Raw genomic sequence first — 16,017 nt, 5'->3', positions numbered from 1 at the left:
TCAAGAGATTGCAAACTCTGGGAAATTGCATAACACGTAAACGGAGTTAAAAGCGATACATATATGTCGACATCTTTATGAGACGAGTTGCAGCGATAAGGAGTCTCCGATTTTGTCCCAAAATTGGGATAATCGGCACATAAAGCTCCGATTTAATGTTATCTTTAAGGTTCGATCGGTTATCCACGCAGGGTGGTAATACCATGCTCCATTTCCGAAAGTTCGACCCTTGTTATCAAAGCTCAGAGTATGTATCCACTAGAATATATTTGCTCTTCCTGAATATTCCTGGATACCTATAAATCTAAAAGAAAATCCAAAATGAATGGGACAGTAAAAGATAGCGTAAGTAATATGAAAATAAACAACGGATCTGTATAACTCTAAATTGATATCATATAATGGGAGTAGATAAATGAAATTTTGCGTTGGAACTTTTATAACAGATGGTTTCGCATTTCTCAGAGAAAATATCTTTTAAAAGTGAATATTAGACTCTCTGGTCTCTTCGTTTTGCTACTGTCTTACGGAAGAAATTGCATTCGTCGTACGGAAGAATAAGAATCCACAAAGTCTCTTCTTCGGTCGTAAAGACATAAATTAAAATGCTATTAGTCACGAAACATAAAATGATTTATAGCCGAAGAAAAATTGTATATATTGTGAACTCTTTCGTTCAAGATGAAAAAAAAACTCATAAGAAATTCGCCTCGGTGAAAATCACAAAACTCGAGAACTTTTATATTCGGGCTGAGCGAAAATTAGAATTTATAAACGTGGACTACTTGGCACGCGCGCGACTTGGTTCGATTTTCCGCCACGAAAGAGGCAGAATATAAAAGAATAAAAGAAGCAAATGGCTGTAACGTTATATCTATTTTTTCATATTACTGTCACACCTTACGAGCGGACTATACAACACACCGGAATGCATACGCATGCAGAATCCTCTGATACACTTTCTTCGCGAAGTATCGTAAAGCCGCGCATCTCAGTACGCTATGTCGGATACGCGCCTTATTCTGTATCGGAACATCGAGACACTTGAAAGGAGAGAGGGGAAACGAGAGAAGAAGCGTTATCTGCTTCTTCTCTAGCAACAAAGTTTTCGTGCTCCAATGTATTTTTCTGTTTGCGTTATATAACCCAACCTTGCTTCAGAGCCGAATGTTTCGCGGAGATTACCTGTCAGAATACGTATTTCCCGCCGGCGAGTAAATTTCTCTTCAGGATAGGTCGCGAAGATGTTTCAATGTGGCAGGACGGTCCTCTTAGAAACTGAGCGTATTACTCTTCGTCCTACACACGTTTTCATCATTTTAATTTGAGGCAAGCAAGATGAAAACATCACACTGTGAGATAAGAATAAGAACATTAAAAGTGTAGGGAAGAAAAAAGGCAAATAAATCTTTTTTTCTTAATTATTATGTTTAGAATAGTTTCTGTTGCCTGAATTATTGCTAATTTAACAAATTTTGCTAATTATATAACCTTTGTTAACATAATTAATATTTATATTAAATATTTTTTTATTCAAAAGAGTTTTTATATATGTATAAGCAAGTAAATCAATTAATTTTCAAAAAATAAAATTTTTATAAATGATATTTTTATATTTATCTTCCACGTATTTTCACTTAAAGAAATGTAAATTTAATTTCTAATAATGCACTTTTTGGGCAATTATATCGAAAGGGAAAAACACCGCGCAAAATTGTTATAAAATCTTTTTCTTTAGGGATATCATGTATTCATGTATTTCAGATCTCGGATACGAACAATATACATATATATATATATATATATATATATATATATATATATATATATATATATGTGTGTGTGTGTGTGTATATGTGCTATTAATCATATTTGCAGATATTCAAAATAGATATGATTAATACATTAAGTTTTGGTTTATTTGATACTATAATTATCATACACAGAGATAACGTCTAAATTTCTTTGAGATTTATAACGCTTGCATTTGGCTAACGAGATTTGATTTTATGTTTATCTCTTATTTATATTTATTTTTCATAGTGTAAATTAAATAAAATATTTAATTTTATTAATTTTTAACTCTAGCTGAATGCCATAAAATTACAAGTATTATAATATAGATTAATTCAGATACAAGTATTATAATATAGATAAATTCAGATACAGGAGTAATAAAAATGATCTACTACGTTTGTATGTGTAAAATGTTTTATACATATATTATTACTGTCTATTGTTACTTGATAAAACCTATTATGCAATGTAAACATGTAATAAGCTTGATTATTTAGTCAAACATATGTACCTGATTTGCATCATTGCAAACATATCTGTCTGTTGATAGTTGGAATCATAATTAAGATTAATTTTTGTTACTCTCTTATTATCATAGACATATGCTTTACAAATATTTGTGTTTCCACAGTTTCCAATCTTTATTATGCGAATATTAAAACATATGGAAAGAATACGGCTAATATATAAAATTTAACGTGTCAGTTATGAAAACTTTTATGAAAACTTTTCTTATATAATGTACTCGATATTGAGAAGAAAAAATATTTAGAAATATTATATCATGTGACAAACATGTTTGTCACACGAATGTAAAAATTTTGTTTTTTAAATAATAAGAGAATTAATATGATTTTTCTATCTATCGTCTCTATCTATTTTATTTATTAGTCTATTTATCCATCTATCTAATTAATTCATAGTTTAAAAATTATATAATAATTAAACTTATTGATTACTTTGGTGATAAATATACAAGTAATATTAATAAAAAGCATATGCATACAATAATCATATATTATGTTTTCTAAAAATTTCATTCAATTATATTGTTGTATTTTATCATTACGATTATAAATTATCGAAGAGAGACAAATCTTGAGCTATGTTATAATTGAGCTCTGCTATAATTGCACATTAAAGTCTTCTTCCGTGAGTTTCAAAAGTAGAGCAACTTATTACATCAAATCAAGTTGTTATTCATTACGTTTGCGGGACTACGACGAGGAGTATGCGCGAAAGTACGTGTAAGAAGTTTCCATGAAATCAACGAACATTTTTCGTGGCGAATTCGTGTTAAAAGTTCACAGGAGAAATAAAATTCACCGGCATACACAGAACTAAATTATAGAATCACTTTAACAAAATTAACAATCACGCGCAAGAAACCGTAAAACATGGTGAATTGTGACAATTTGGATTTTAAATGTTACTTGTACACATGTTTATTCTGCATCTCAGTGCGCTAAAATTAATTTTTTCTTCCGTTAATTTTACTTCTTATCACGAAAATTATATTCTTGATAATTTAAAATCAAGCTATTTTAGAAAATTGTATCATAATACTTAAGTAATAATTCCGAGAGATTTTTAAAGACAATTTTTTCCAGACATTTTTTCGAGAATTAATAAATTTAAAAAAAATAAATTGATAACTATTATAAATAATTATTATCAATATAATGTAATTGATACATTATTAATATAGGATTAAGAACGCATTATTTAACATACTGCATTTCTCAGAGCACTGTTATTAGAAGATAAGTTTTATGTACGCGCGTGCGACCTTGCAAGCGATAGCTTGCTAGATCATACGACACGAGTATCTAGCATTGTTTATATAACAGATTAAAATATTGAGAAAGCACGATGAATCATTAGTATAAGATATTGAGAGAGCACGATGAATCAGTGCAGTCTCTCAGGGCAGTCTGTATCCAGCCGTCATTCTGTGCGTACACCATTATATTATACTCTATATCCTCAATAAATCCTTTTCTTAGTTAATAACATTTTTCTGTCCCCCATATCCCACATTAATATACTAATATATTTAAAAGTGTAAGACTGCATCTTTTAATTTAAAAAAATTTATTTTCAGATGATTAGAAGAAGAATGTACATTACTGTTGAAACGTTCATAACGTTAGAATTTTCGGTGATAAACAAAAAAATTGAGCGCGAGCAATGACGAAATGACTTTTCGAGGTCTCCAAATGTCTGAAATGGTTCGAAATAAGCGACACTATAAAATTCACCAGATCCCAATCGACAAAAATATGTCGATAACTTTGCAGAACATTTGTTCATTGACGTATTAATATCTAATACGTCAATGCATTTGTTAATTGCTAGCTTTGCGTATATTAACGAGTTGGTTATCTTTGCATTTAATTTTTTCAAAATTACTGGCCTTGTGCGCTAAATTATGTGAACTTTTATAATTATGTAGTTAAAATCATAATACATTTTGTATCGACTTGGGCAAAAAGTAATGTTAGTTTTTTGCAATAGATGTTTTTTAATACAAAACACTATTCCTAAATTATAAAATATATATACATAGTCTGAAAGCTGACACTTTTGAAAGCATGTCTCGCATCGATGTCTTATGAATTGTTGAAGATGTTAAAAAATTCTCGGAATATTTCGTATTTTGTCACACAAAGAGACAATTTAATTTCGGAATACTTCGACAGTACCAGCGGGAGTATCATAAACGAGAGTCTCTTCTTCTTCTATCTTTACTTTTAATCTCTCGTATATCTATGAAAAGGTCTTACTTCTAATCTAACAGAAAATGAATAGAAGAACAATGAGATGTCGATATATTATCTGTGGTAAATGAAAAGTGTTTTTAACTTGGAAAGGAAACGTGCCGAATCCTGTTTATATAACTTTATTTTTACAGTAAGTAGAATATGCTCTTTAAGTTTAGCCATTTATTTCTGAAATACCTTATTGTTATATAAGAATATGTTGCATTTTAATATTTTATTGTTATATATGTTAAAATATTAAAATACAACACATTCTTATATAACAATATACAAGGTAGTTCAGAAATAGATGGTTAAACTTCTAAATACATGAATATCTTACAAAAATTCATATTTAAATAACTGACAGGTTTTGAAGAGAACGCACTTGTGAATTATTGCAGGCGTTATTCACATAAACAAGCCATGATTAAACTTTATATATATATTGTTGCGTCTGTGCCACCGATTCGATAGTAATCGAAACACACACACACAACACACCAACACTCGTGAGCCGCAAAATAATTAAAACGCTTATTTAAAGGAACAAATAATAACGTTTTAATAAACAACAATAAATTATGTACACCAAATGAAAAATTCGCGAAGCCGTTCGAAAGTACGTCCGACACGGTCGACAGCTATTCAAAAATTTGGCAATCGTTATTTATTTATTAATCTCTTGACAACGAAGACTTTTCCGAGACAACTTCATCTGAAGATAACTTTAGCCCACCGATTGCAGGGCCGCAACAATATATATAAAGTTTATTCATCTATTTCTGAAATACCCGGTATATTGTTATATAAGAATATGTTGTATTTTAAAATTAATATTTAAAAATTAATATTCAAATAACTTAAAAAATGAATTTATTTTGTTATTTATAAAAGTGTATTAGAATAATAGATATTAATACATTAACATTATTTGAAACATTATATATATATAAGTTTTTGATTTAAATAATGTTAATGCATTAATATCTATCCTCCTAATACACTTTTATAAATAGCAAAATAAATTTATTTTTTAAGTTATTTAAATATTAATTTTTGTAAGATATTCCTGTATTTATAGTGTGTAAAACACTACATTATGATCATAATGATCATAATGATATATATATTTCGTGTAAATATTTTTTAAATTGATAATAAAATTATAAGAAAAAACTGAGTTTTAAACAAACGAGACGATACAGAGAGTTAAAAATCAAATTAAATAAAATCATAGTCAAGTATATTAGTCACTTTAAAATTATTGCGTTGATTAAACTTGTGTACATATATATACATAGTGATATATAAAGTGATTTAGACTATCCGTATAAGCTGTTTTTCTAAAAAATGGAACGTCGCAGAAAGTTAGAGGAAAAATTTTCATCACTAAAGGGCACCCAAAGTAATCATGAAAGTTTCAGTTTTAAAGTAATTATCACAGATTTCAAGAAAAATGTTTAAATATGTGAATGCCTGCAATAATTCACAAATGCGTTCTCCTCAAAACCTGTTAGAGATAATTGAATTAAGTTTTATTTAATAAAAGCTGTTTCTTTTTCAAAGCTCTATCCAATTATACCCCATTCGACCCATGTGCTTATTCAAAATTTCAAAACTGATCCTAGTTACATTTATTTTCGGTTTCTTCCGAAAAATGGAACAATTACCAATGATTACTTTGCTTTAGTAATGAATATTTTTTTTCTTAACTTTCTGATGTTTGAATTTCTAAGAAAAGCACAGATAGTGTAAATCACTTTATATATATATGTGATATTGAGAAAAAAGAAGAGAAATTGTAAACAGCCACACACACACACACACACACACACACATACACAACATACATAGACATACCGTAAATATTGGCAAGTGGTTATCTTTAAAAGAGCATGTAAAGGTCAGTGTATACTGATAATATATTCAATTATCGTAGTTACTGTGAGTCAGTCGTCTTCACAATGGCGAGCTATTTGTTTCTCGGAGTTGCTGTCAGTTTTACTTTTATTGTCACAGACGTATTTGCTAATGATACGTTACTTATTCCAGAGGACCTTTTATTAGGCGCAGCTACGGCCTCATATCAAATAGAAGGAGCTTGGAATGAAGATGGTAAATACATAACATTTCTGATAATATGTAAACATTATTCAAATATTAAAATGCTTAAGATCTTAAATATATAAGTACATAAAACATATTCTCGTTAAATTCAATTAATTAATTTATTATAATTAACTAATTATTATAATGTATTTAAATTAAAAAAAGGTAAAGGTGAAAATATTTGGGACCGATGGACACACAGCAACCCAAATTTGATAAATAATGGTAGCAATGGCGACGTAGCTTGCGATTCTTATCATAAATATAAAGAAGATGTGCAGTTATTAAATGAATTAGGAGTATGTCTTGCATAAATACAAAACACATATATTTCACTATACACGTGTTAATTATCATATAAAATATTAAAAATTAAAATATAAATATATTTTAGGTTAATTTTTATAGGTTTTCTATCAGTTGGTCACGTATTATACCGTCTGGTTATACTAACGTAATTAATGAAAAAGGGCTCAATTATTACAAAAATCTTATTAACGAACTGTTAGCAAAAGGTATCGAACCGTTTGTAACTTTATATCATTGGAGCCATCCACAATTTTTGGAAGAAATGGGTGGTTGGACTAATGAAATGATGGTTGAATGGATATCCGACTATGCGAGAATCATTTTCAAAGAGCTTGGCCCGAAAGTTAAATATTTCGCAACTATCAATGAACCGCACGTGTTTTGCGGCGAAGGATACGGAATGGGTTTGAAAGCACCAGGTATCTTGTTGCATATATCTATTTATTCTTCAGCAAAACATGTCTAATACCTTTAGTAAAATTATGTCAGATATATTTTCAAAACAAAATGTATTTTTAGGAAAGAAATTAGGCAGTCCTGGCATATTTGAATGCATGCATAATGTTTTAAAGGCACATGCCACGATTTATCATATTTACAATGAAGAGTTTCGAGAACATCAAAAAGGCAAAATTGGCATAATTATACCTTGTACAGGTGCATTACCTAAAAATCCTAATGAGACTGAAGCCGTAGATATGCATTTTCAGTTTAATTGTGCATGGATAGCTCATCCAATTTTTTCGAAAACTGGCGATTATCCAACAATTATGAAAATTCACGTAGCTGAAAATAGTAAACTAGATGGTTTTCCGAGATCGCTTTTGCCGGAATTTACGCCAGAATGGGTGCAATATATTAAGTAAGAAATCTATAGTATGTCTCTCTCTCTCTCTCTTTCTTTATTAACAATTTAAAATTAATGTATCTCTTAATGTGAATACATAAAATAGATATATAAATATGGCATATAATTATAATATTTTGAATATGTATGTACATATTTAAAACATTATAATCATATGTCTTACTTATTATATCTTACTTAATATTTTTCTTTAGATCTTTTTTTATTCAATGAAATATTGGAAACTAAATATTTAGCTTCTATATATTTTCTATTTTATCTTATATGAATGTTTTATTTTAAGTCACTGAAGAAGGCTCGAAAAAAATCCGAAACGTATGGATCATAAATAAATAATTAATTGAATTATTTTAAAATAAATTTGAAATTATTTCACGCTCTATATTCGTGTCAGCTCTTCATTGCTAATTATTTTATTTTTGTTATTCTAAATATTTAGCTTCTTCTAATTTTTTGTCCTAGAATATATAAAAGTTAAATATTTAGTGTTTAGTTATATGATTTTGATATACGTATACTCAAGATCAATGGCACCATTTTATATACCTCTTCAAATTAAACAATTTTTATCTGACATATTTTTTATTCGACTTTATCCTGCCAAGAAAAAGGTGACAGATTAAAATAAGACACCCTATATAGTATACATATTATTAATAATTTAAAAAGTAATATTTTATAATATTGTACATATATATATATATATATATAATTTTTTCTATTCTTAAATATTTAAACATACACACACACACACACACACACACATATATCTGTATATGTTTAAATATTTAAGAATAGAAAAAATTATTATTATAAAGCAACTAATTACCAATAATGTAATATAATATTATTTTCTTTAATTCGTATTATTTTGTTTATTTTTGTAAGGGGCACATCGGACTTTTTTGGATTGAATCATTACTCTTCAAAACTTGTAGAAATAGTGCCACGAGCAGAAGGGCAAAAATGGTATGCTTATTCTGGCGTGAAAGAAAGTGTGGATCCATCATGGCCTAAAAGTGCTTCACCTTGGCTCAGGGTTAGTTGCCACAGAAAATGCATACTAATTGCATATATCAAATTAGCAGATATCAATTTTTATGAGCTCGATATTTCTATTTGTACAGAGCTTATTCAGAATTCACTAATTTGATCCTAATACATCAGACGCGATTAAGATGGTTTAATTTATGCTTATGAATAATTTATTTTACGAAGAAATCAGAGATTGTACTCAGAGTCGAAAAATCAAAATCAAATGCATTTCAGAAAATATACATCTTTTGACAATTCAGCTGAATCAAATATAAGAGATATAAAATTATAATTGATTATATAAAAGAACGAATAATTGACTTGTCGAATGCATTGAGTTGTATTATTACGAGACAATGCGCGTGAATATTTTGAATTAAATTAAATATGCTGACATACATATTGTATTTTTTACATATAATGAACTCACACCAATTAGTAAAACATAACCAATTAGCAAATTAATTTTCTTGACTATATAAATGATAAAAATACCAATTATTATGTGTGTATATCTACATAGAAAAATATATTTTAGGTCGTCCCTAGTGGATTTCGAGAAATTATTAAGAAGATTGCAAGAGAATATAATAATCCACCTATCTATGTTACGGAGAATGGCTTCTCTGACAAATGTTGCACTTCTGATTACTCAAGAATATCTTATTTGCATTCCTACATAAAAGCTATGCTATTAGCCATTTATGAAGATGGATGTAATGTGAAGGCTTATACTGTTTGGAGTCTCTTAGACAATTTTGAATGGGAGTCTGGTTACAGGTAAGTTACTATTGTTTATTACAGTTTAATATATTTCTTTACAATTAATGGCTTGGTACAAAAAAAATATTACATATACTAATTATAAAATATTAAGTATATACTAATTATAATTTATATAAATATTATAATTTACTGACAATGAGTACAATTTTAATAAAATATAATCTTACATTGTTTCATAGTGTACGATTTGGACTAGTATACGTTAACTTCACGGATAGTAATCGAACTAGAACTCCAAAATGGTCGATGAACTGGTATAAGAATATCATTGCAACCCGGATACTTAATTCCACTTTGGACTCTCCAACCGTAATAAATGTTTAATAAATAATATATGCATGCATATATAAAAAAGTCATTAAACTATATCTTATATAAAAAATAATTCTTATGTAGCTTGAATAGAAATACTTTGCTATATATTTTTTTTAAATATAATATCTTTTACAGTTAATTAATTGCTCGTATACCATTTGGACTAGCATATATTAATTTCTTTATCTTTAAATTGCTATTGTAGTTGAATAGTAGAAAGAATGCCATTTAAACACATTTCAACTAGAAAAATGTCCTATAGAAAAATAGATTACAAGTTAGAAACTATTTCCTGGCATCAAATTCATTTTCATTATTTTAAATTTATTGGAAGATTTAGTTTCCATTATTTTAAATTTATTGGACATATATAGAATAACGCTACTAGATGAAAAATCCTGTTTGGATGGCTAGCTATTACATATTAATATTTAGATAAGTTTATTCTTTAACATATAACAATGTTCTAAAAAAATATTTTCTGAACAAAATATACAAAAACAACTAAACAGACTAAATAATCAAATTTGTTAACATTTATTAATTAATAGACCTTAACGAATTTATCAAAATTCAGAATAGTTTAATCAAAACTCAAAATATTTTGAGTTATTATATTTTAATCAACTACCAGCCAAACGTATTAGATAAAATAAACTATCAGAAAATGACTTAAACAGTTTGGGTTAAAAATTTATATCTTAGTTATTATTTTCTGATTAATTACTAGAAACTAATTAAAACAAACTGACTAATAGTTTAATCTAATTGAATATTACTCTTTATTCATTATTATATTTAAAAAAATTATAACTATTATAATAAATATAAAAATAAAAAATAAAAGAATTCGTTAAAATTATTAAAATTTTTCTTCATAAATTTTAAAATTATATTAAATTAATGTGATATTAATATGAAAATTATAGATAAATTAAAAAATTATTATGTCAACTTTTAATTAGTGCAATTAACTCGTACTCATTTTTAATTATGTTGTATCTAAAAAATAGCTAGGATATTGTTAGTTTTGCCTGTGAACTATACAGCCATCATTTATTATAATTATAGTGTGTCTCTATTAAAATTTATGCCCAAGAAATAGTAGTCAAAATATTATGCGTTAAGTGTATATTTGGATAATGTCGTGAAAATTTATTATTTTACACGTGAACAAAAATAACGACACAATATTTGTAAAAAAATCTATAAGGTCTGAATATATAATCATAACACAAGGTGAGAAAAAGTTGTCGCAAATATGTATATTACTTCTGATAGGAAAAAATATTCCGACCTTCGATTGGAGAGTGTAAAGAATATCAAAGCAACTGCAGCAATCACAATTCGAGAAATAAACGAAATACTAGGTTTTCAAAAAGAAGTAATCGCATGCCATTACTCTCGGGAAATATCTTTTCAAAGCATGTTCAAAGCAAAAACCGTAGCAAAGTAACGAGAACGCTTTCAGCGAAACGAAGTAACTCATTATGGTATATGGTCTGTTATTTTTATTCGTACAAACCTTCAATGCAATAAAGTTTAGCAATGTAGTAAAGTTTATCACTTTAAACAATTCTTACGATAAATAGAAGAGTTTAAACAAAAAGAGTAATTAAAAAGTTAATTTTTTAATTACTCTTTTTGTTATTAATCCAAACATATCAATACTTATCGATTAAAGTTTGAATAAACAAATGTATTATAAATATTTACGTAAGATTGTGTTACCCAAAAAATTTAAATTTTTACATAAAGAAAATATGTAACATTGTTGTAGTTAAATTGTTCTGCAGTGTCATACTAGTTTAAAAATGCTTGACGATAAAAATTCTGTAGAGAAAAGTTTTACTTTTTCTGATTTAAAAATTGCTTTACGATAAAAATAAAAATTAATGTTAATGAAATTTTTCTAAATTAATTAATTTTAATACAGATTGTATGTAGAATATTTCACTGAAAATTAAAAATTAAATAATTGAATTTTTTTTTAATGGAGGTAAGAAACAAGTAACTCATTTTACAAGGTTATTTTTCGTATTTTATAATGTAAAATAGTAGCCGAAAAATGTGTGTGTGTGCGCGCGCGGGTGTGTGTGTGTAAGAGAGAGAGGGAGGGAGAGAAAGAGAGTGAGAGAAGGGTAAAGGGAAAAGGGGAAAGACAGAGAAGGAAAGAGAGAGAGAGAGAGCATATATATTAGGGTCGTGTTACATAATTTAAGAAAGAATAATAGTCTATCTTCGTTTAATTTGTCGGGTTTTCTCTTGCACGCTGGATAGATCGAATTGCTAGTAGATGAGATAAGGCGTTAAACAAAAGGGTGCAGAGCAGGTGAGGGTGATATTGCGAATGCTCCGCTGCCTATCTCGTTTATACAGCTTTCTATGCATACTGCCGTCTAATAAAAGAAGGAGAGACGAAAATAACAGATCGCGCTTCGGCAAGCAGAATCTCCTGTAATTATATCAGGAGCGCCATTATATTTATACGTGTCTCGTATCCTCGTTCGTCGATGTTCGTGAAATGTATTCAACGGCCACTAACAAAACGAGCAATGAATCTTTAAGATCGATAGCGCCAAATTACTCGATATATGTAAGATTACAAAAATCAATTGATATTAACACTTTATTTAAATATTAACTACATTTACCGTTAGTACAATATATGTATATATAATATCGATCTCAATGTCACATACGGATAATGTTGATGCTAATGCAGGTGTATATCATTACTAATTATCATCGACTATTCATCAGCATTTCTAGTCATCTTTGATCGTTCAATATCAAATTCGCAGGTGTTAATTGTACTCGCACGATGTGTATAGCGCATCATCCCCATATACACAATAATTTACGCATAATTGGTATAATTTGGATAACTCGTGGCGTATGAAATTATACTGCGTAAACACGTGCAAACCCATCTGCGCGTGCACAGTCCGTAACTCGATAATTATATATTCGTACATATTAAACGGACCGCGCGAGCAGACTCGACAGTTTCGACGAAGTACTAAGAGGTGTCTAGACAGGAATATGCATACACGCCGCAACAACTCGGGCTGCTTGAAGATCGTTTACATTCTAATGTAAATATTGTATGTGCACAATATATGCACGTAGACCGAAAATCCGTGCTCCGGAATCCCATGAGTGAGATTAGCTGTGCGCCATGCGGAGAGCAGAACAAATTTGTGGAATGAGACGGAGACGCCAGTGCCAGTTTCACGATTAATTTTATTGTCCTCCTTATAAAATCAGGTAATCAGATGTGTGACACATAACTCTTCGAGTAATACTCAATGAAGGAGTAGATGATAACGATAAAAAATCTAGAGAAGATAAGTGGAACTTTTTTTAAAAAATTGGGTAAAATTTTTCTCATGTTTGCAAATTGAATTTTATATCTTGAAAATGAAAAAATACAATGTCTTTGACACGACTCTTTAAATAATAATCAGGATTATTGAACCTAACCATTTCATGTGCTAAATGAGCATCTAATGAATTTAAATTTACATCGTAACAGTCTGATATATACGCGCTTATTAAAGAAATATTCAACTGTTATATAAAAGAAGCAGTAAAAATGCAGGCCAAAAAAAAATATAGAGAAAAAATACGCGAGGTTTCCTTTTAAGAAGTTAGAAAAAAAAACAAGAATACCCATCTCGCAAATCACCGATGTGTTATCGAAAACATTCGATCTCCAATTTTAACTCATTTAATTCTGAAGAAGTACTTGTCGAAACACTTTCTGTGTGCCATTTACTTACAGTCTATTGTTACTTTCCCCTCATCTTGTGACATTGTTAGCGTTTTGGCGCAAGACGCAAAAATATTGCGGAAATGTCGAGAAAAGTGATCGAGAATAAAAAACCCTGATTCATTCTCTTTCTATCTACCGTTTAGAAATCTGTGAGTCCCGAACAATCCCAGCAAAGTCGGTATGCTACTACGGACGTTCAACAGCAACTGCTTTTGTGTCCTCTAGGGAATGCTGGAAGCGCCGAAGAAAAGAGGGACCAGTGAGAGGCGCCGCGAGAGACGAATCCGTACAACGACGTCGACGTAATTGTGTAACTTCGTGGCTGCGACGTACGAAACAATAACCGCCGGCAAATCTCATCAAACAATACTACGGCAGATTGCATCTTCCCGGGCGCGACGCGCATCATTCCTTTTTTCGCGCTGATCTCCTTTGTCCTCGGTCCTCGCGTCGACCTTGCCGTGTCCTCCCAACAAATAACTGTGCGCCTTTATCGTCCCGCGAAATCGTGATTTTCAAAGGCTACCGCCTTTAGTGAATCGCGGCAAAGGGCAACGTGAAAGAGGAGGCGGATAAAACGCGTTATCGGGTACAGAAACGATTACGCCTCTTGGCGTACGAGTTTCGAGTAGCAAAGAAAGTGGGGAAGCGCAAAAGGGCGCTCAACAAGAAGAAAATATCCTTTTCTATCGCTTTTTGATAACCTTTCGAGATGTCGTTTTTATGAGAAAAAAATGGTCTTTTTGATAATGGCACAACAAGAAGAGGATGTAACTGGATGATAAAATTTCTCGTATATATGGTGTATATATACATATATATATATATATATATATATATATATTATTTTATTTTTTCTATTGTATTTTTATACTTTTCCATTTTGTACTTTTTTATTTTTCTCTTGTTAGAATAATTTATTGCAGTTTTTGATTAAATTTTGTATATTTTATTTTTGTTTCTCTGCATTATATTGTATACCAATATATTTTTGAATATTAAATTTGCTCTTTTCTCTAATATATACATAATATGACATTAATATATTTATTAAAGTTAATGCAAGTCGTTACGCAAATTATATGTTTGTATAAACTGTAAACTGTTATTGTTAGCAATAAGATATTTACAGTTAACACAACTGTAATGATTTGCATCATTATCTTCAATAAATATACTAATGTATATAGTATATCTATATATATATTTATATTATATACATTAGTATATTTATTGATACAATACACATATAATAGAAGCAGAGAAATAAAAATAAAATTTTAAAATATACAAAATCCACAGTGAAAAACTTTAATAAATTATTCCAACAAAAGAAAAATAGAGTAAAATAGAAAAGTATAAAAATAGAAGAAATAAAGTAATTACTCATAAAAAAAATGCACGTTTTGTCACATAATAAACGAAATTACTTAAAATATTTTAACGATTAAAATATGTATTTATTACGAGCCACAGTAGAAAACCTCTTAACGATAGTATGTAATAATATATACATATGTATATGAAAAAAAATAATAATCATTAATACCTTAAACCTTCCTTGGTTAATAAGAAACTTATGAAAGCAAAGATGATATATAATAAAAAACTATAATTATCGAGAATTACAAGGTGAACATCAATTCGAGCTGAGACTATATACTTCCTTCGCCTTTTTGCCAACCATAAGTTGACAACAGTCAGTAAAAATATGAAAATAAAATGGTAATAAAATTATAATAAAACAAAAAATTTAACACATAATATATTTAAGCTTTTTTTATAATTTTTATTTTTTAACTGCGTAATTTTAATTACATACAGAATGCATTTGATTTATATAATATTATATAATATTAACGTTATGTGCTGTTTACATAAAAATGTTTCCTTTGTGTTTGTATAAAGGTAATCAAATTATATAACATTTTTTTTTAATGTTGAAATTTCGTTTTACTAGAATTTGTCATGCTAAATTTTATTGCCCCTCCTCTTTTCACTACGGAACATGACGAATTTTAATAAAGCAAAATTTCCACAGTAAAGAAATAATTTGATTTTATAACATACATTTACTCTTTTTTAATGGAATGTTTAAATTGATCACAGAAAATGTGCGTTTTTATAATATATACATATACAACATAAATATGTATGTATATATATATATATATACATAATTAAAAATGATAATAAATCTTCAAATCAGATTTTGCAGAGAAAAGCTATTATTACATTATATTAAATAAATATAT

The 16,017-nt window shown here is 28.6% G+C and overlaps 1 protein-coding gene and 1 long non-coding RNA gene across 4 annotated transcripts; one reads left to right on the top strand and one right to left on the bottom strand.

Moving 5' to 3' along the window:
• LOC140663891 (uncharacterized) lies at positions 1-6,551 on the bottom strand. Its single transcript, XR_012046351.1, has 3 exons — positions 6,423-6,551; positions 1,186-1,352; positions 1-304 (listed from the first exon to the last, which is right to left on the bottom strand). It is a non-coding gene; the product is annotated as an uncharacterized lncRNA (long non-coding RNA).
• Positions 3,682-14,467, top strand: LOC140663880 (myrosinase 1). 3 transcript variants are annotated; one of them, XM_072888427.1, is made up of 11 exons: positions 3,682-3,751; positions 3,902-4,028; positions 4,598-4,710; positions 6,502-6,677; positions 6,837-6,970; positions 7,066-7,399; positions 7,500-7,842; positions 8,737-8,887; positions 9,422-9,663; positions 9,849-9,978; positions 13,988-14,467. In XM_072888427.1, exons 4-11 carry the CDS (start codon positions 6,527-6,529, stop codon positions 14,066-14,068), a joined length of 1,566 nt encoding a protein of 521 aa, XP_072744528.1. In that variant the 5' UTR covers positions 3,682-3,751; positions 3,902-4,028; positions 4,598-4,710; positions 6,502-6,526; the 3' UTR covers positions 14,069-14,467. The 3 variants fall into 3 exon arrangements, with proteins under 3 accessions (XP_072744528.1, XP_072744519.1, XP_072744538.1); XM_072888418.1 differs by having other exon boundaries at positions 3,902-4,710; XM_072888437.1 differs by lacking the exon at positions 13,988-14,467 and adding an exon at positions 12,789-12,833 and having other exon boundaries at positions 3,683-3,751; positions 3,902-4,710.
• Positions 14,468-16,017: the final 1,550 nt, after the last annotated feature.

Source organism: Anoplolepis gracilipes, chromosome 1, assembly GCF_047496725.1.
Source record: "Anoplolepis gracilipes chromosome 1, ASM4749672v1, whole genome shotgun sequence".
Taxonomy (NCBI): domain Eukaryota; kingdom Metazoa; phylum Arthropoda; class Insecta; order Hymenoptera; family Formicidae; genus Anoplolepis; species Anoplolepis gracilipes.
The sequence above is the reverse complement of the archived record's forward strand: the minus strand, read 5'-3'. Positions and strand labels throughout refer to the sequence as shown.